At 38.9% G+C, this 19,120-nt stretch overlaps 1 protein-coding gene and 1 long non-coding RNA gene across 8 annotated transcripts; both read left to right on the top strand.

Moving 5' to 3' along the window:
• Positions 1-1,189: 1,189 nt before the first annotated feature.
• Positions 1,190-5,168, top strand: LOC311253786. The gene is made up of 6 exons (XR_014621903.1): positions 1,190-2,166; positions 2,452-2,653; positions 2,782-2,898; positions 3,980-4,179; positions 4,276-4,423; positions 4,511-5,168. It is a non-coding gene; the product is annotated as an uncharacterized lncRNA (long non-coding RNA).
• Positions 5,169-6,620: 1,452 nt separating this feature from the next.
• On the top strand, positions 6,621-19,038 carry LOC311253780 (uncharacterized protein). 7 transcript variants are annotated; one of them, XM_084384261.1, is made up of 26 exons: positions 6,621-6,763; positions 6,899-7,057; positions 7,238-7,282; positions 7,392-7,484; positions 7,581-7,655; positions 8,384-8,472; positions 8,571-8,673; positions 8,795-8,911; positions 9,016-9,167; positions 9,322-9,468; positions 9,804-9,864; positions 9,992-10,120; positions 10,265-10,360; positions 10,487-10,584; positions 11,855-11,930; positions 12,145-12,296; positions 12,528-12,638; positions 12,781-13,311; positions 14,180-14,391; positions 14,754-15,427; positions 16,405-16,476; positions 16,616-16,661; positions 16,767-16,858; positions 16,952-17,062; positions 17,868-18,144; positions 18,394-19,038. In XM_084384261.1, the coding sequence occupies exons 1-12, from the start codon at positions 6,635-6,637 to the stop codon at positions 10,061-10,063; spliced, it is 1,242 nt and encodes a 413-aa protein (XP_084240387.1). In that variant the 5' UTR covers positions 6,621-6,634; the 3' UTR covers positions 10,064-10,120; positions 10,265-10,360; positions 10,487-10,584; positions 11,855-11,930; positions 12,145-12,296; positions 12,528-12,638; positions 12,781-13,311; positions 14,180-14,391; positions 14,754-15,427; positions 16,405-16,476; positions 16,616-16,661; positions 16,767-16,858; positions 16,952-17,062; positions 17,868-18,144; positions 18,394-19,038. The 7 variants fall into 7 exon arrangements, with proteins under 7 accessions (XP_084240387.1, XP_084240386.1, XP_084240385.1 ...); XM_084384260.1 differs by having other exon boundaries at positions 14,754-16,476; XM_084384259.1 differs by having other exon boundaries at positions 16,405-16,661.
• The last annotated feature ends 82 nt before the right edge of the window (positions 19,039-19,120 follow it).

Raw genomic sequence — 19,120 nt, forward strand, 5'->3', positions numbered from 1 at the left:
ACCTCAATCGTGTCAGAAACTAGAGATGTATGTATATATATATAATAGTTACATATACCACTCCTGCTTCAGCACACATTTCCCTGAGATCATGGTAGTATTTTCATACATTAATGTAAAACAACAATTGTGCTTCCTGCTGGAAAGCGCAGGCGCAGACACTGTAAACACGAGCACTTATTGCCAGAGACCGTACTTGCGAAGCAAAATACACGAGTGAAAGAATTGTACAATGCTTTCCATTCTCGACTCAGTGGCGTACTAGATAGCGTGACCACCCGCCCAGGAGAATACTAAGCACGAGACCGCTGATCCAAAGGGGCTGCTTTATGCAACTTTCTCTTTCTTTTGTGCCATAAACAAACCTTTTATCCTTTAAAATGTGCAAATTAGATCTTATCCTCATTTTTCTAATTTCTCACATCTAAGCCAGTATTGCAAATACTGGTGAAATGTGGTCTATATGTGAAGATTTAATCAACATCCTCATACCCAAATTTAGCCTTGTTCTAGCCTAGTCATCAGGTTTGCAATTGACGGCTATTACATGTTTATTACACAGAAAGTTGCTTGCTGGGTAGTGTATACAGCTCATCCACCGCCTCTATACAACCCCCAATATCAATTGCCTTACGTCATACCACAAACGATATGAATCATAGGCTATGTAGGCTATAGCAAAGTAGATCAGCGCTAAGCCATTACCCATAGTTCAAGTGTGTTGCGTGAGGTCAGTACGTCTACCACTCTTTGATACCAGAGACAGTGTTTACCTGATGACTTGAAGACATAGCTGGTAAGTTTTGCTCGCATACAAGCTCTCACAAGGAAAAAAAAAAGTGGTTTCCATGATTTTACAGTATTCCTTACAATATTTAAGTAGTATGCTAGACTGGCAATGGAATTACTCTAACTGAAAAAGTCCGAATCACCTTGTCATAATTCTACAAGCAAGCTTACGTGAAGCCATTACCGAAGTTTACAGCCAAGTTGCAGTTGCTGTGTTCGAGTTGGAATTATAATACGTTACAATAAGTTGAGGTGAACCGTTCACTTTTTCATAAAAGCCTTAAAATAGGTGGTCAGTTGTATTGTTGTGGCCCCTCAACATTTTTAGAAATGGTGCCATCGAAAAAACGCGTAATGGCGGTTACGACGCTTTTTTTTTTCTAACAACTGTAGCCCACCTGCCAGCCTGACCTTCCAGTCATTGCAGGCAATGAAAGACAAGGGATTAATATCACAGGAGTGGTCTGACCAGTGTGAGAGCATGCATAAAGCTGCCTTAGAAAATGTAGTGGACACAGTATACCCCCTCTTTTATGGTGACATGGGATACTCCAAAAGATGGGTGTTCTTCTCTATATACACTGGCCAGATGGATAACTGGTGCAAATGTGGGCGCACTAGAGTAACCTTTGACTCAGTGTCTGGTAAGTGGAACTGCCAGTGTAGAGGGACTGGGAAATCACATTGTTGTCTCCACCGCATGCTGGCAATGTGGTGGATCTTTCAGGAATCCCCAGATCTTCTCCTGCCTAATTCAGACATCCTGATAAATGACATAGACGATCTGGAAACAGAAATACACATGTTGGAAGCTGAAATTTCAGCGTATGCCGAAAATGACAGAAATGTATGTCAAATGACCAACTATTTGTATACTAAAAAGAAAATCCCACCACTCCAGGAGCTACCAGTGGATCTCAGAAGTAAAGAGAAGGATCCCCCCAATGTTTTCTTTCCAGAAGAGACCACTTGCCCATATTGTCCGGGACCCACACCACCAGATCTACTGCCCTACAACATTATTACCACTCAGGCAACTGTTTATGGCTACACATACATTAAAAAAAGCAAGTGATGTTGATAGTTTAAAAAACATGCATCTGTTTCTGTCTGTCCTTTCTGACTGTCTGTCTGTCTGTCTGTCTATCAGTCATTATGTTACACATACTGTACATATTAAGTCTTCATCTGTGTTTGTTTGTCATCTTGTTTTCATTTGGCCCTAAATGATCTACAGGTATCTCCGTGGCCATCAAGCAGTGTCCCCTATGCAAGAACCATGTGCGTTTTCAGGACTACAAGTCTGGGTTCCACAATTTCAATGACCGTGTCTTCCTGACCCTCCCGTTATGTGAACTTCTGCTTTCTGCATTGACCGTAAGTGTTAATGTTTAGAGTGAAAATCTTTATTGAACGTCATCTGTCATGCAAATAATGATGAACTACTGCCAGGGGCCTTTGTTCTTTATTTTAAGCTACTTTTCATTGAAATTAGACACTATATAATGCTTTACGTGTTATGACATCATTAAATGTACTAACTCTCTATTTTAAGTAGTCGTTGAGGTTATTGGTAACAGAAAAGTTATGTCTCAGGACTGTTGTGTGTGACAACAGCAATTGGATGTATTTTTTTGACTCAGGTTTTTATGCATTTCTCAGAACAAAACCGCTCCTGGTCGCATGCCGTCAACCCTGTCATTCTTCAATGACAACCGTTTCCACCACCAAACTGTTCGAAGAGCTTTTCACCACTTTCTGTCATTGACAGACTTCAGATTCATGTTCAGTTGTTACCAGTGTGGGGACTGCCCTCCAGTTGTTATCGCAGATGCAAACTGGAAGGTAGCCTTTGACATACCAGGTGAGCCTGCAGTGTATACATGAACATCTAACTAAACTTAGTGTTGTTTGCAATTATGCTAATTATCAATAACAGCTATTGTTTATATCATTCTACACTGCTGTTGCTAATATGATGACTTTTTGCAGTCTCTACATTAGAAGAGGCCTGATCCAGAGGTTCTCACAGAAGAAGACCTCAGCATCAACATCAACAGCGCATGGGAACAGCTAGACAGTAAATGATCGCCGAGGGGTTTATATCAGGTTAGTTTATTGCATTAGACATTTAAAGTTCCTATCCTAGGCCCCATAACCACATTTACATGACAAGACAAAAATGGCTCAAGGAAAGGGGATGGGTTTGTCAAACAGAAACTGTTAACATTTGATTTACATTGTTCTTGTACGGAAAATTGAAAACACTTTTGGCATAACTTTGATTTGTTTTTATAAGCTACAAGTGAACTTTTGTGAGGTAATTATTAGCTTATCTGTGTACCTTCATATCAATCAATTGCCTATTCTGAAACGAAAACTGGAAAAAAGAGTGTTCTTTTAATTATGGTTTGTCATCTAATTTGAAAAAGGGAGATATCCTCGCGTTTTCACAAAATACAATAGAATTTGGTAGAATAAGACTAAATTTTTTTTATCACTCACAACCCTCATTTTTCTTCTAAGTATGCATCCAAAAGAATTGAATGGCCTGTACAGAAAATTCACACTGATCTCTCATCACTTGCCTGTGGCCAAAATTATAATCAAAGCTGGACAGGACTATACATACCTGTTATAAAAGTTTACCACATTGTTGCTCGCTTATGCCACAAGAGGGAGTATACCCTTAAGTGAGTTCTGTCCAGAGTAAACTGTTATTCACATAATTCATTTGATATAAAAAGTGCATACAGATCACAGCCATCAGTCCACAACAACGATCATGAATGCTTCCAGTACACTTTTTGCTAGAAATGCTCATTTAAAATCAGCCCAATTTCATATTTTGTAGTAATGAATATAGGACTTTTCTGTTGGCTTACTGCACATGTACTGATTTACATTTTATTTTTGGGACCAAGGTGCTGTCTTCTGTGTTGTTATTTCTTTGAGGGGATTTGTATGTTTTCCCTCATTTAAAGTCACTTATTGTGCATTTTAAGTTTTGTCAAGGTAGCCAGGACTGTGAGTGAGCTAAAGAAAAAACACGTTATTCAGAGTAACCGGAAAACAGTATAATTGGACATACATATCACACGCAGTACACAGGCCTGCATATCTATAAATTACATAGAGTATGTTGTTAATGTTAATGAAAGTTATTTTTATCATTTAAAAATATCCCCAGGTACATCAACTAGAAACCCATATGAGACCAAGACATCATACTCAACATTGGCTCCTTGGATGGGGGAGGATGTTAGAAAGGGGGACATGCTGCCAAAAACAGAGGCAAAGAAAGGCATGAAAAAAAGAAAAGAAGATTCAAAAGTGCCAGCAAAGCAGTTGGATGAAGACACGATTCTGTCCCTGCTTGAATTGAAGAAGGTGTGTTATATTGAAAATGTCAGTAGTTATTTTCGTCATTTATATTGTCTAAACAATGTAATACAAAAAAACTACTACTGTCCAAAACACCCACAGCCTCTAAAGAAAGACCTGCAAGAGGCCTGTAATGCACTTGGTGTCAGTGATGAGGGATCTGTCACTGACCTCGTGAACAGATTGGAGGAGCTCGTCAACTTCAAGGAAGTGTACCCAAAGCTTTTCTTGAAGCTGCAAAAGACTGGAGGTTAGACTTCAAAATGAGATGTCTTTAAAATGATTATGTGTCGTTGGTCTTTTTTTCTATGTTTATGCTTTCTTTTATTATTTACAGGTGGAGTACTGCATTTCTCTTGCCCTCATGGAGTGGTCTACTATTTGAACTTTTTGTTCTGGACTGAGTCCGCTAGGGACCATGTTGATGGTTTGCTTAGTTTTAAAGCATTCCCAACATGCTATATCTCAGATGTGTCTGGCCAAGTTGCCAGACACATGAACAATCGAAGCAGGGCGATTGTGTCCACCAACCACAGACAATTTGGCAAGTGCAGCAGAAAAGAAACTCCAAATTGAAATGGCCTGGGTAAAAAACCTCAGTACACATTCCCCCTTACAACCACCAACAAAAAACGATGACCGATGGATACTGCCCCATCCAGTTACCAAAACCACTGAGAGGTACGCATTGTACGACCGTTTCCACCAGAAGAGACCAGAGGAAAGTTTAAGGAGTTTGAACTTGTGCCCCAATTTACGCTCCAAAATAAATTCATCTGTAGCAGAACAGCTGAATCGCGAGTTAGCAGCTACCAGGTACTCGCTCACCCAAATGAACGAGGTACATTTCAAGCAGACAGTGAGGATTTTGTTGGAGATGCACAACTGCTGCATTAACAACAAATTCCTTGATGACATCAGAAAACTGTCATCCGTGCCCCTGACATTGGGTCCGCTGGGCACACTGGTCTTCAGGTCTTCAGGTTTGTTTACATGTTTTCAACAGTGGTCAAATCAAATCAAATCAAATTTTATTTGTATAGCCCAAATTCACAAATCACAGTTTGCCTCAGAGGGCTTTACAATCTGTACAGAGACGACACCCTCTGTCCTTCGACCCTCGATTCGAGTGAGGAAAAACTTGCCCCAAAAAAAAGCCCTTTTAACAGGGGAAAAAAAAAATGCGGAAGAAACCTCAGGAAGAGCCACAGAGAAGGGATCCCTTTCCCAGGACGGACAGACGTGCAATAGATGTCGCATGTACAGAGCAGATCAACGAGATCACGATGTATACAATTATAATGGATGGTTGACAGGAATGAAAGCACATAAAGAGGCATCACAGCAACAACAATGAAATGCACATGGAAATGTGATTACTAGTGATAACAGTAGTAGTGGTTAACGGTAAGGATAGTATGTAGTATTGCATTACAATAATAGTAGTGGAACGTATGTAACAGAGATATGACTAATATTAGCGACAGTAGTGGTGGGTGTCAGGCAGGGCCATGGCAGTAGGCGCATCCATAATCAGGCAGGGCCATAGCAGTAGGCGCATCCACGATCCACGAACCGGGCGCGGCCAGGATCCATGGGAGCCTGTAGGACTAGAGAGCACAAGGACTCCGGGGAAGAAGTGAAGTCAGTGACATGCAGAGATGGGGCATGTATACAGGCATAATGTATACAGATGGAGAGGAGAGGAGGAGAGAGAAGCTCAGTGTGTCATTTGTCCCCCGGACTAGGCCTATAGCAGCATAACTAAGAGCTGGTCCAAGACAGGCCTGGGCCAGCCCTAACTATAAGCTCTATCGAAAAGGAAGGTCTTAAGTCTACTCTTAAAGGTAGAGAGGGTGTCTGCCTTCCGGACCAAAACAGGAAGATGGTTCCACAGAAGAGGAGCTTGATAACTGAAGGCTCTGGCTCCCATTCTGCTTTTGGAGACTTTAGGAACTACAAGTAAGCTTGCGTTCTGGGAGCGCAATGCTCTAGTTGGGTAATAGGGTAGTATGAGCTCCTGGAGATATGATGGTGCCTGACCATTAACAGCTTTGTAAGTGAGGAGAAGGATTTTAAACTCTATTCTTGATTTCACAGGGAGCCAGTGCAGAGAGGCCAATACAGGAGTAATATGATCTCTTTTCTTAGTTCCTGTCAGTACACGTGCTGCAGCATTCTGGACCAGCTGGAGACTCAAGTGGTGTGTTTAGTATATGGGAGTAGAAATATAGGAGTTGTATTATAAAAAACATTGTGACACTATGAACCACCCGCACAACTATGACAGTGAAAAACTAAAATTCTGTATTTCTGTGATCACAGCACACAGGATGCAACCTATTGCATTGCTCTTCCATTATTTAACAACCGAGGACATGCAATACACCCTTACATTATAAATAACACCGCTGTTAAGGAATAGTGCCTTTATACATGTGTAAAGACCAAATAATAATATATGGGACACTGCCACTTCCACCGCAGTGGGACACTGCCACTTCCACCGCCACCTATTGCTGTTCCAGCAGACAAGGTCCAAGACATCACTTTTCAGGCCAGCAACTACAGCATATCTGAAGAGGACAAGGTTAGTAGCTGCATCTGATGTTTTTCACATAAAAACAGTTTGAAAATCGTACAATGTGAACATAACTTTTCTCATTTTGTACTTCCATAATGATTATGAATTGTATAAGCTAATAGAAAACACTGCTGTTTGTAGAGCACTTTGAAAAGTCTTCTAACTGGATCTCGGGACGAAAATCAAGTTTTGACTAAAATCGGGAGAAAGTTCCAGATTTCAATAAAAGACATTAAGAGTGTTTGCCCTCTGGATTTACTGGACGACACCTCATGGACGATGCCGTGGCTGACAGATGATGTGAGTATGACAGTACTGTTAACATTATTAAATCTATTAAGACGTATATGTTTACAGTCAGACATGCAGTCTGACTAAAGATAAATGCTGTGGCTCATGTCAGTGTGCACTCAAGTGTGTGGTGACAATTTTTATGTGCTAAATCCTGCAAAAACTGATATCACCATCTTTTTTATTCAGGCTGTCAATTTCAGAGTGGCACAGATTACACGGGCCTGCAGTAAGGTAATATGAAGTACTTGTGTGTATGCTTTTGTCAATTCTGAACAAACACAACATCCTCAGTAAAGGTAGGAGACAGTAACACTTATAAATCTTTATCCCCACTGCACAGTCTGTGAGTTTGGCTCACTTTGACAACATTCTGTGGAGTCGGGACTGGATAAGAAATGGCCATGTCCAGGACAAAACTGTCAAACACTTAAAGGTGGGTTTGCCATTCTTGAAAGATGTATGTCTTTACAATCTGTCTTTTTAACATGGACATTTAATACTGAAATCGCTATTGTCTCCACTGCACTAGACTGCAGACCGAATATTTCTGCCAAGGCTTGTGGGTCACAGCACTCCTGAGACTGGAAACCACTTTATCCTTTGGGTAGGCCAACATGACAGCACATCAACCATGTCATAAAAATGATGTTAAACACATGTATATCACTATAATTATTCAAAAGAGATGCTTGGACCATGTTTGCTGCAGCAAAGTGTTAGCAACATGTTAAATTTGTGTGTAATTTTACTTCAAGAATTAAAGTGAACAGCAGGTAAACAGTAGCCAAAGTAGTATAAAAGTTATCACCCAAACATGCATTCAGAATGAAGAATGCAATAAACATATGATGCTATATTTGAAATACTATGCAAGAAATGTTTAACACTTATATTAATAAATAACACAAATAATAAGTGTAATGTGAGACATTTTATCAGTTACTAAAGGGGAGTTTTGCATTCCCCCATGGTAGTTGAGCTCATATTTGACATGTAAATATGCATTTTTATCTTTTAAGAAGACAATCATATTTACTCAAGTCCAGCATATAAATATAGGTCTCACACAGTGGACATGCTGCAATAAAAAAGTCATAGAACATTAGGTAAGAACATTTGTAATGATGTACTGTATAATTGATATGTTATTTTGTATAGCCTTAATGGTGTGATAAGACAGAGACTGATGGACAATATATAAATGTATAAATGCACCGATAACTTGGTTAGAAAGTTATCACTGTGGCTATCAAAAGCATTACTTTTTCTCTGTAAGACAAAACAAAAGATGTAACTGCAGATATATGTGCTTCTGGTATCTTTATGACTTAGGTACTAGACTTCTCAAACAAAGAATTGAGATTGTACGATTCTTTGAGGATTCAAACAACAATGACAGATGACGACATGGCTCTTCTGAGGTGAGAAGTGAAGACACAAAATTCAGAGGGTGGTTCAAAAATTTAGGCAAGGGAATTACTGTCATAGAAATGTGACCCCTTATGTTTTGTTATCAAAGTAATGTCTTCAGAAACCACGGAGGTCTCAAGGGATGGAAGGTCACATTCCCAAAGCAGTGGAGGCTGAGAGACCATGATAACTGTGGGATCTTTGTGTGCTCGGTAAGTAAACTGTTTCAGCTTTGTAGGAGCTGTCATCATTTGTAAAACACACAAACAGGATGACAACAAGAAATAACTGTTTTGTATGCCATTTGTGACTATGTTTTTATCCCAAAAAAAGGCAGCTGAGAATGAGGTCCAAAACAGAGATGTCAGCAATGACGATCTCTCCCTCAACCAGTGTCGAACTCTAAGAAGACACAATGCGGCTGAGATGATAAAAGGCCTGAGTGTTCAGGTCAGATATATTAAACTTTTCGCTTAAAGCCAATGTTTACTCAAAGAGAATTCAGAGTAATGTTATTTATGTTTTTATTTTTTTATTTTTTGTCATTCACACAGACTTTCCCACTCACCAAAGAAGACCTGGAAAAAATAAAATTTGAGGAGGACAGGATTCAGCAACAGGAAAAAAAAGCAAGCGACTCCAACTGTCATTGCTTAGCCTGGGAAAAACAAGCCTGCGTGTTTCAGCGGGTAACTGGCTCAAAGAGGTATTGAAGAAAGAAATTGAACAGCAATACGCAGCATTTGTGTAATGATTAATGCCAGGTGTTTGATACAAAAGTAGAGCATAATAAAGGTGTCTACAGTTTTAAGATAAATATAGTCGAATAAGCTGATAGACTGTTTCGATTTGTCTTGTAGAACACTCCACAGTCAAGTGAAAAACTTTTCTTGGCTCGAGTGTAAAAGCTGTGGAGGTTGGATACATTTTGAATGCGCAGGTGTGCAAGGAGACTGGACCACCAGAGAGTTCCATTGTGGTTGTGATCGCGACATGACTACATATCTGTAAGTATATGACACATGCTCATGTTCCATTAAATAACCTAAAAAAAAAAATTAAATAAATAAAAAAAACCTAATAAAATATCTCAAATAATTTGCTGTAATTTTATCGTTCTGTCATTACTGTATGAAATATGACCATAATTTGTTGAACAGTGATGTTTTTAAATTGTGCTAGTAGTACGGTACTTTAGCAAGCTGACTTTCAAAGAAATTACAATGTTTTTAAGTGTTGTCCTCCAGCTCAAAAGTCAATTAGGAACATTTTCTCAAATACATGTCTTTGCTATATTGCAATTACAAGCCGACCTCATAGTTCATGCTTTTACTTCTTGCAGGGATAAAGATATTGTGGAATCCACCCAGGCAGACAGCATTTTGACTGACAAAGAGATCAAGGTATTACTGACAGATTTCCCTTTTTGGGTTTGGGGTTTGGTTTGAAAGAATAATGACATCCTTTTTCAAACCTGACATGTTGCTTTTTAAAGGTATTTGGACTGATTAAACTATTTTGTATTCTCAGTGTTTGGAGATAGATCTTCTGTCAGGTCGCATTCTGTCAAACAGAATGTACCTGTTCAGGAACACAGGATAAGACCCAACACTGAAAGCATTCTATGCTGACCACCTGTCTGTTTTTGACGACATAAAGGTAAAGATTATACATGCATGTAATGCTAATATATTAATAAACACCTTACAAATGAAAAAAATAGTTCATGGTGTCTCTACGTATGAAACGCATACAATATGAAAATAAAGGCAAATATTAATGTTGTCATTATCAATATTTCAGACAGGAGAACTCATTGTCAGGTTAGAAGGGCTTGTTGCCAAACAAGTGGCTGTTGCTGAAAGAGATGCCTACTTAATTGAGGTCATTTTGCCAGAGGTAAGTACAACATAATTTTTTGTATCCAAGTTAGACAAATAAAAAGTTAATTATTTCTTGCCCGGGGGATTAAATGAATTGTGACAATAAAACCACAATGACAAATAAAATAAAAAATTGTTCCAGGTAGTCATCGAGTGGCTAACACAGCGGTTCAGCATCTGCCGGTATGAAGCAGAATGTATTCTGCTAAGTACCACCTTTTTGTGGAACAAGATGGAATGGTAATGTATTAACATTTAGAAACAGTATTTGCAAGTCAGGGTTAGGGTTAGGGTTAGGGTTAGGTGAGTGGTAAAGCATAGGGCAATATTTCAAGTCTGTCTTCTATTTATGTAGCGTTACCCATCCAAATTTGTCAAATCAAGTGGATATTTGATAACAGTAGTCCATTTTTGTATAAAAACATTTACTGTGTAAAAGTGTCAATATATTTTTTTAAAACAACCGAACGTCTAAAAATGGCACAAAAATACACATCTCAAAATAAAAAACATTTTGAATTTCTAACAGAAGCCCCTAGAGCAATTTTGAAGAAAATAAAGTCTATGTCATTTTCTAATACATTAAGCAATGACATTATTGCAGCATCACAAATGTCACAAATTAGTATAGTGATCAACAATCATCCCGTACCACGAGATCTCGCGATATAAAATCGTTAAACTATTTTTCGTGGAGGTTAAAAGCTGTCTCGCGATATGAGTAGCTACAGAACAAATGCAGAGCGGCAGCTCGTATAACGGAGTCTGACGTTCAACTGGCAACATTTAGAGTGCTTGGTGGAAGCAATAAGCGGCACACGGTGACAGACAAGACGGGAACAACATGTAAGCACTATTATAAGCACTAATACTACAAAATAGTGCCGTACACTGCGGCTAACACGAGCACTATGCAAAGACACCCACAGATAGCATAGCCGAAGTTTTACAAGCATCTGCGAGTGACTGCGAGCTTCAGATGCTAAACCATGGTGTTGCTACTGTGACCGACAATTTACGCAAATTGTCGTTGTAGTTGTAGCCAGCTGTCTTTATCACGCTTGAACAAAAAATGTGTCAGTCTGTGTTTGCACTTTAAGTATTGAGAGACTATTATTATTATTATTATTATTATTATTATTATTATCTATTAATTTCTCATTTGAATTTATGGAAAGGAGTTCAGTAACAAGGTCACACACTAGAACTGAAATGACGTTCATTACAAGATAAGAACTATTTAAAACATTTCACGATGGATCAGCATTGTTTTGCATTTTGTGCAAACACTATTTTTCCAGTCACATATTTCATCATTGAAGTTGTCTTTGCAAATAGTGTTCAAAAAACGTCTCATTCTCGTGAACCCAAAATCATGTAGTGTCTCTGTCATGAGCTGGGTGTATCATCACACCACTGTTTTTCAACTAATCGCGAAAGAGTTCAAGTGCTGCAGTTACATATTCAAGCTTCCACAAATAAACTTAATGCCTTTTCCATGACTTGGCAGGTTGGAAAGTGGAACTGCCCCAGGTGCCAAATGTGTGCAGACAACAGGAGGGCCTCACACAACGCACTTTGAGGAGGTACTTTATTATTCAATGATAACTACAATTTTTACTTGCATAGTAATTACCAGTCATAAGCGATCATCATCATTCACTGACATTTTGTGCAACCCAACACATCCACATATATGCCAAAAGGTACAAAGTACATCAGTGTTCTAATTTGGATAAATACTCAAGTAAAGTTTTGGTGCAGTAATTTTTAAAATTTTATTTGAATTTGTCTGCACAGCTTTCTGATGAACTTCTTGTGGAGGTGTTTCTGGAAGTCATCCTCATGGAAGGAGATGGCCATCGCAAAGATTGCACTTGTATGCAAGACGTTTAGGGACATTGTATCAAGTAAATGGTTCCGGAAGAGAGCACATTACAGATGGCTACAAAGTAAGTAACAATAACGTAAGCAAATGTATATACAGTGCCTATAAAAAGTATTCCCATAAGCTTTGGCTGGTGAAGAACCCGGGCAACAGTTGTTGTATACAGAGTCTCTCCCATTTCAGCTGCTGAAGCTTTTAACTCCTTCAGAGTAGTCATAGGTGTCTTGGTGGCCTCCCTCACTAGCCTCCTTCTGTGTTTTAATTATGTATTAATGTGTTGTTTTTTTCTCAATAGGTGTTGTGAATCTTCAAAAGTTTTCTTCTGCTTTTCAAGAAGAACTCAAAAGCATGTACACTATTGAACCTTGCACTGCCTGTGGATTGCTATACAAATCCTTCCCTGGAGGTATAAATGCCAGTTTTCTGATTCATAACAGTGCGCTCAGTTGCAGTTTTTTGGCTTTGTTGAGCTACATTTCATATCAGCAAACACCTGTAATGTGTTGTAATGTCAACCTTAACTGTTCATATCTCTCTTCTTCTTCAAGGATATATTGGGCAAGGGAGGAGAGTATGGAGCCAGAACGGTGACTTTAAAATTTGGCATCCAAAAAAAAAATTGGCATTGAAAACAAAACCAGTACTGAAAAAGGAAACATTGGCATTGAAACATTTGTATTGAAAACAGTTGTATTGGCATTGAAACAAGTATTGGCACTGAAAAAGGAAACTAATTAAAATAATTAAAATCTGAAAATCTTATTATTTTATTTTATTGGGATTTTTTGTATTTTTCAATGACAATCTTGAGATTTTTTCTTCATGTCACTTTTTTTTCAGTGACAGATTTTTTTACAATGTCAGTATTTTTTCAGTGTCACTGATTTTCAGTTTCAACTTTCTGTCACTGTTTTGGCGTCGAGAGGGAGGGGTCTGAGGGGAGGGGCAAGTAGAGCGTGGTTTGCATATAATTTGCATATCGGCATCCTGAAGAAGTGCGCAACCCGCCATCAGCCCGAAGCCTCTGGCATGGTGGCATTGCTAAAATGTCCAGTCCACCGGGAACTTCCAAACCGCAAGTAAGTCTGTTTTTTTTCTCTGCTATTTACATGTTTATTCACATGCAACCTGGCCTGTTTGGTTAGCTTTTAACGGCCGTTATGTTGTTTTTGTAGAGGTCCGCTGGAACATGTAAGTTTCTAACATTAGCCGTGTTGGCTAACTTAACCTGTGGTTAATGCAGGATCAAAAATAAACACCCGCCAAGCGCCGAACACGGCTAAAAGTCGGTTTTGGCAGAAAAATAAATTAATGTCATGTGTCACCGGCCTGGCGGTAAATACTTGTTGCTGCCAAGTAATAATACATCACAACAGCGGCTAACAGTAACATAGCCTGGGACGTTAACATTGACATGATAAACAGCAGGGCTTCGGCTGTGTAGTTAAGCTACTGACATCCCCAGCACACGCACACACACACCATACAGAGTCTCATCTTTGAGCCGCTAGCTCAGCTTCAACGCAGGTATGCCACAATAACTCTTACAAGGGCCGCGAATTTGCTTCTGGTGACGATAAAAATGTTCCAGCGGACTCTGTTTCCAGCGCGGTCATGGAGAGTCTGAGCAGCTAACTTACTGAGCTGTGACTACCAGCTCTGCTTTTCTCAGTTTACCTGCCACTGACAGATGAGCCAGAAAGTTAAATGTGGACCCTGAGTAAATGGTAGCTAATGTTAAGTCTCCAGCCCTGTGATGTTTTGCCGTTGTGTTTTTCACAAAGACCCTGGCCGAGTGAAAGTTAACTTTAAACGGCTGTTGTGCTGGTTTGGCAGCGGTCCACTGAAACCAATGCTAAGTTATTAGGTGTTGGCTAGCTAATCTGTGGTTAATGATAGTTAGCGTTAATTCTCCAGCCCTGTGATGTCTCTTTTCTTTTTCTTTAGGAGTTAGAGGCCAGTGTTATTGCTGCTGCACAAGGCCTCATAAACGTGCTAACGCAAAATATTCAGCAGCATCACACCCCAGCACAGCAGAATCCAGTGCAGTCACATGAGCAACAGAATCGACAAGCACAAACCCGGAATATTACTTCAGTTCAAGGGAGGTGTTGTTGAAGTTGAGAGAGATGGCAGATTCGCGACCCCAACAGATGACGGTAAGTTAATCAAAATATGTTTACCTATTAACTTTTATATATTTGGCTTTTTGCGCTGACGATCCAAGGAAATGACAAGTTTCTTTAAATAACATCTTTTGTTATTTCATGAATTGCACTGAGTTCTGCTTAGCTAATTTGAAATCAAAATTAAAGTTTTGCATTTGCTCATATGTGGAAAGGGGGGTTTCTAACATTAAATTATTTGATTTAAACGTAATTAATATTTAATTAAATGTGCGCCAATTCAACATTTCTATAGCTGTATGGCAGATCTAAGGTAGAGTAGCTTGTCATGGCAACTTGAGCTCTGATAAATGTGTCATCACATTAGTGTTTTTTTTTTTTTATATTAATTACAGGAACCTTCGATTGTGAGGCAGTTCATGGAGAGAATGCTGAGAAGGCTTCAGGAAGTTCTGCGACGTAAGCCTGTGGATTTGGATTATTTGCACTTTGTTTTAAGTCATGAAGTGGGACTTCTACGCTCTTTTGCCAATGTAGTAGAGCTGCCTCAAGATGTTGTTCGTGCTTTATCTGACTTATTAAGACTTCTTCGTTTACAAGAGGAGAGTTATCCAGCTGCCACCTATGTAGAGGTTCTGGGGGGTGGTAGGGGACAGCCAAAACTTGCAATTTCTAAAGAATGTCTCCAAAACCTTATCGACATGCAGTTGTCCATCCCCTGTGTAGCTAAGCTCCTGGGTGTCTGCAAAAGGACAGTATATCGGCGGATGCGTGAGTATGGACTATCAGTTACGGGATCATACAGCAATATCACAGATATGGAGCTGGACAATCTTGTGCGCTCAGTTAAATTGAGGATGCCGCACATAGGCTATAGAATGATGAAGGGCGAACTGCAAGCGATGGGACACCGAGTCAGATGGGAGCAGGTTTCAGCATCCATGCACAGGGTGGATTCTGCAGGGATCTTGGAGAGAATGGCACGTTTAGGCTGTGTTGCTAGAAGAACATATTCTGTCAAGGGTCCCCACTCACTGGTCCACGTGGACACAAACCACAAACTTATCAGGTGTGTGTGTGTGTTTGTTATGTTTTACAAGAATATTGTTATAATATGTTCATATATTTATATGTATAAATGTTGAAATTGTTTGCAGAGGGAGTCTTGCTTGAGCTTTTACAAATAAGTTCTATTCATGTTTGAAGGATGCTGGTAGATTTTGTATGCTATTACAACATAGGCTATAGATTGCTGGAGCTGTATTACAACAAAACAAACTTTTGTAATACAGTTTATTAATTAAGCTGCACATACAGTTAGTTTGTGCCCCCATTCTATAAAATTTCAACATGTGAATGGGTAGCTATTTAATGATTGTTGCTTAGTGACTCTTAGTCCATTCCACACTGTGTGGATCAGCATGCATGCTGTAAATTAAGAACATTCCTGAAGAAGCCTTGATCATTTTAGCATGGTTCTTTAAGGTTCTTTAATTCAGCGTTAGGCAGTAAATGCAGTAGTTTACCATAAAAAAACAGGATGAGGATGTCATACAGTCAGGAAAAAGTCTACTGTGCCACACATAATGAAACATGGTTATGTGTACAACATTGGTTTAACTGTTACATGAAATAAAGGAGGGAAAAAACAGTCATTTACACACTGAGGCTAGTTTCATTTCATCATATTATAGGGGGATGTCCCGTCTAAAGTGCAGCTTTTACAAATAATTGGACTTCACTCTATGAGACCATCTCAAGAACATCATCTTGAATACTGACAGTTTTTCTTTAAGGTCTTTGCAGTTGTCTCCAGTGAATGTGTAGTCCTCTTTGGACAGTGTGAAATTAATTAATTAAGAAATTATTTAATAAAGTGATGGTAGATGTCTTGTATACCCCCCTAGTAAACCATCCATTTAATATTGTGGAAAATATACCGGAGGATGCTGCCCATCTTTGCTGATTAAACCTTTTTGAATACCCTAATTTTTTTTATTGTAATTTGGTTAAAGCAGAATCATGAAGATAACTTTTTTTTGACAGTATAACTGCACAGTGAGAAAAGAAACATGCAATTCTGTAGGGAAAAGATTCTAAATGTTACATGGGTTCATGGTAAGTTAACATGAAACTTGAAAACCTGGGAAATACCTTGTATGAAAATCTGAATTGACCCACTTAATGATTTGTGTATGTAGAGCTATTATAATTTTAAGAGTTGATACACTTTCTGATAATTTATTTTTCCTTTCAGATATGGTATTGTTATCTTCGCTGGAATTGATGGTTATTCACGAAAGGTAAACATTTGACACTTTTTCAAAAAGCAATGCGGCTGAGCCTAGTATTACCATATTCTATTTAGTGTGGCACATTCACGCAAGTATTTTGTCACTATACTCTAGATAATGTACCTGGGTTCTGCGAATAATAACAAGGCATCAACAGCACTTGGCTTCTTCATGAGCTCAGTTGAAAAGTTTGGCTTTCCATTAAGGTAAGAAAACAGCAAGAGCATGATTGTCTTTTTGTCAAAATTCATTGACTGAAAACATTTGACTTTATCTCTGTTTCTTATGTCATAATTTAGAGTTAGAGGAGACCAAGGGGTTGAAAATGTCGGCATTGCTCAATGCATGTTCACTATTCGTGGCTGTGGCAGAGCAAGCTACATATCTGGGAAAAGTGTGCATAATCAAAGGTAAATATCAAAGTTGTGTTTCTTTTAAGTAACCCTAACCCAATGATTTGTTTTTTGATGCCTAAAGCATTAAAGAATTGCATTGCAAAGACCGTAACACCAACATCTCTGTCCTAGTAAATTTGGATAATCCACAGACTCGCTGTAAACAGTCTTCACCAAAAATGATTTATGTAAAAATGATTTCTGTCATAGAAATTCTTGGGAGCAAGTCAATTCTTATTGACGGCCAGCCGGGGAGACTTGCAACAGTAATACAGAGTGAACACTGCAGTACCAAACCAAATCTGAAGGATACATCCTCACAGGAAGCATTTATCCTTCGTAGGCCTACAGAGATGCACTGTGTCCAAATTAGGTTATTGTTCACCACTTTATACATGCGTGAAGAGTCTTGGATTTTTGTTCAAATCAAGACACCATGCTTACCTAAGTTAACTTAAGTCAATGTTTCCCACATATAGACTTTACTTGGGCGGGCCACCCAGGTATATGGATGGCCAGCCCGGGTATATTTGGCAACCCATTCAACGTTTTGCAGAGAAAAATAGAGAAGCAATCTATTATGTTACAATACATGCAACACTTTCTACAGAGAGTCTATCTGTAATGAAACAAAATATAGATGATCTCAACCTTGGGTTACCTAGGAAATGGATAGCAGTGCATCCATATCAAGACAGTTGCGTCAGTCAGTTCACCAAGCAGGCAGAGAGGAGAAACCAAGTCTGACCTACATTTTGAGTGTCCCTGGCTGTGATTCTAATATTAATACGGTGCACTTTTTGTATTTTTGTTCCTTAAGAGTGGAGCGCTTATGGCGTGACGTGTGGATGGCAGTAACAAGGGTATATTATGAGCTACTTCATGGTCTTGAAGAGGAGTGCCTGCTTGATCCCTCCAACAGCCTGCAGTTATTCTGTGCCCAGTACATATTTGTACCACGCCTCCAAATGGACCTAGACACTTTTACAGCTGGGTGGGATAACCATCCTCTGCGTACGGAACAAAACCTGACTCCCAATCAACTTTGGACCATTGGATTTCTCCAGTATCCTGTGGCTGCTCCAGAGAATCTAGAGGTAGACCTCAAAAATGTTGAATCCAAGCTATGTTTAATCAGGTTTACCCATTGTCTCATATTTTAAGATCTGAAACAATTGTGACAAATAATGCAAAAATAGATCAAATCAGAAGTCAAAAAATGTTTTAACGACAATGTATATTCAGTATTTTCGTACTCTCAACAAATTAAAATGAATTCTTTGAAGATCAAATGTGTGAAGTATACAAAAGGCAAGTGTTATAACAAAATTACTTGCCATTTATAGGATTTGCAAGATCACTTGTTGGACTTCAACCCTGACAGTTTGAGAGAAGATGCTCCTGCTGCTGCTGCTGCTGCTGGTGGAGTAGTTCTACCACCCATCCAGTGCCCTCTGGGGCCACAGGCTATGGCTGGACTGAGGGCAGCCATCAATCCTATCACTCCCTCCCAGGACAATGGAAGAGACATTTACAAGGCTGCGCTTGACTATGTAACATTTCACTCAAACTTTGCAGGATAACATGCAGTCTGCAATATAGAATAGATGTTCAACAGTTTCTGTGATTTCAAAAAAATTGTTTCTGATTCTTAGACAAATGAAATTGTAATTGCTTGCATGAATAGGTATTTGTGCAGAACTATTGTGGAGATTGTTTAGGATATATAGGTTTTACTATGCAGTATATAAACAACTCAGTCTGTCATGGTAAAAAGAGATCCAGTTTTATTCTGCTGTTACTTGTTTTAAACAACCAAATGTAACCTCCCACAATTTTATTGGCCAAACTTTTAAATCTAGTGTATGCAGATATTTTAAACTGGCGTCTTATATACCATTAGACAGTTATCTCGCACTGCATTACACATCTACCAAACTCAGTATGTCATGTTTGATATCTTGGTAATGAAGAATTTAAAATAAAGCTATGTGAATTTGAACACTTTCATGCTGTATAATGTGCATCTGTATTGTGTTGGGCTCTTAAGTGAAATGCTGGGGGTTTTTTTCA

The sequence above is a fragment of the Pagrus pagrus genome, assembly GCF_965226575.1.
Source record: "Pagrus pagrus genome assembly, contig: HAP1_SCAFFOLD_44, whole genome shotgun sequence".
NCBI lineage: Eukaryota > Metazoa > Chordata > Actinopteri > Spariformes > Sparidae > Pagrus > Pagrus pagrus.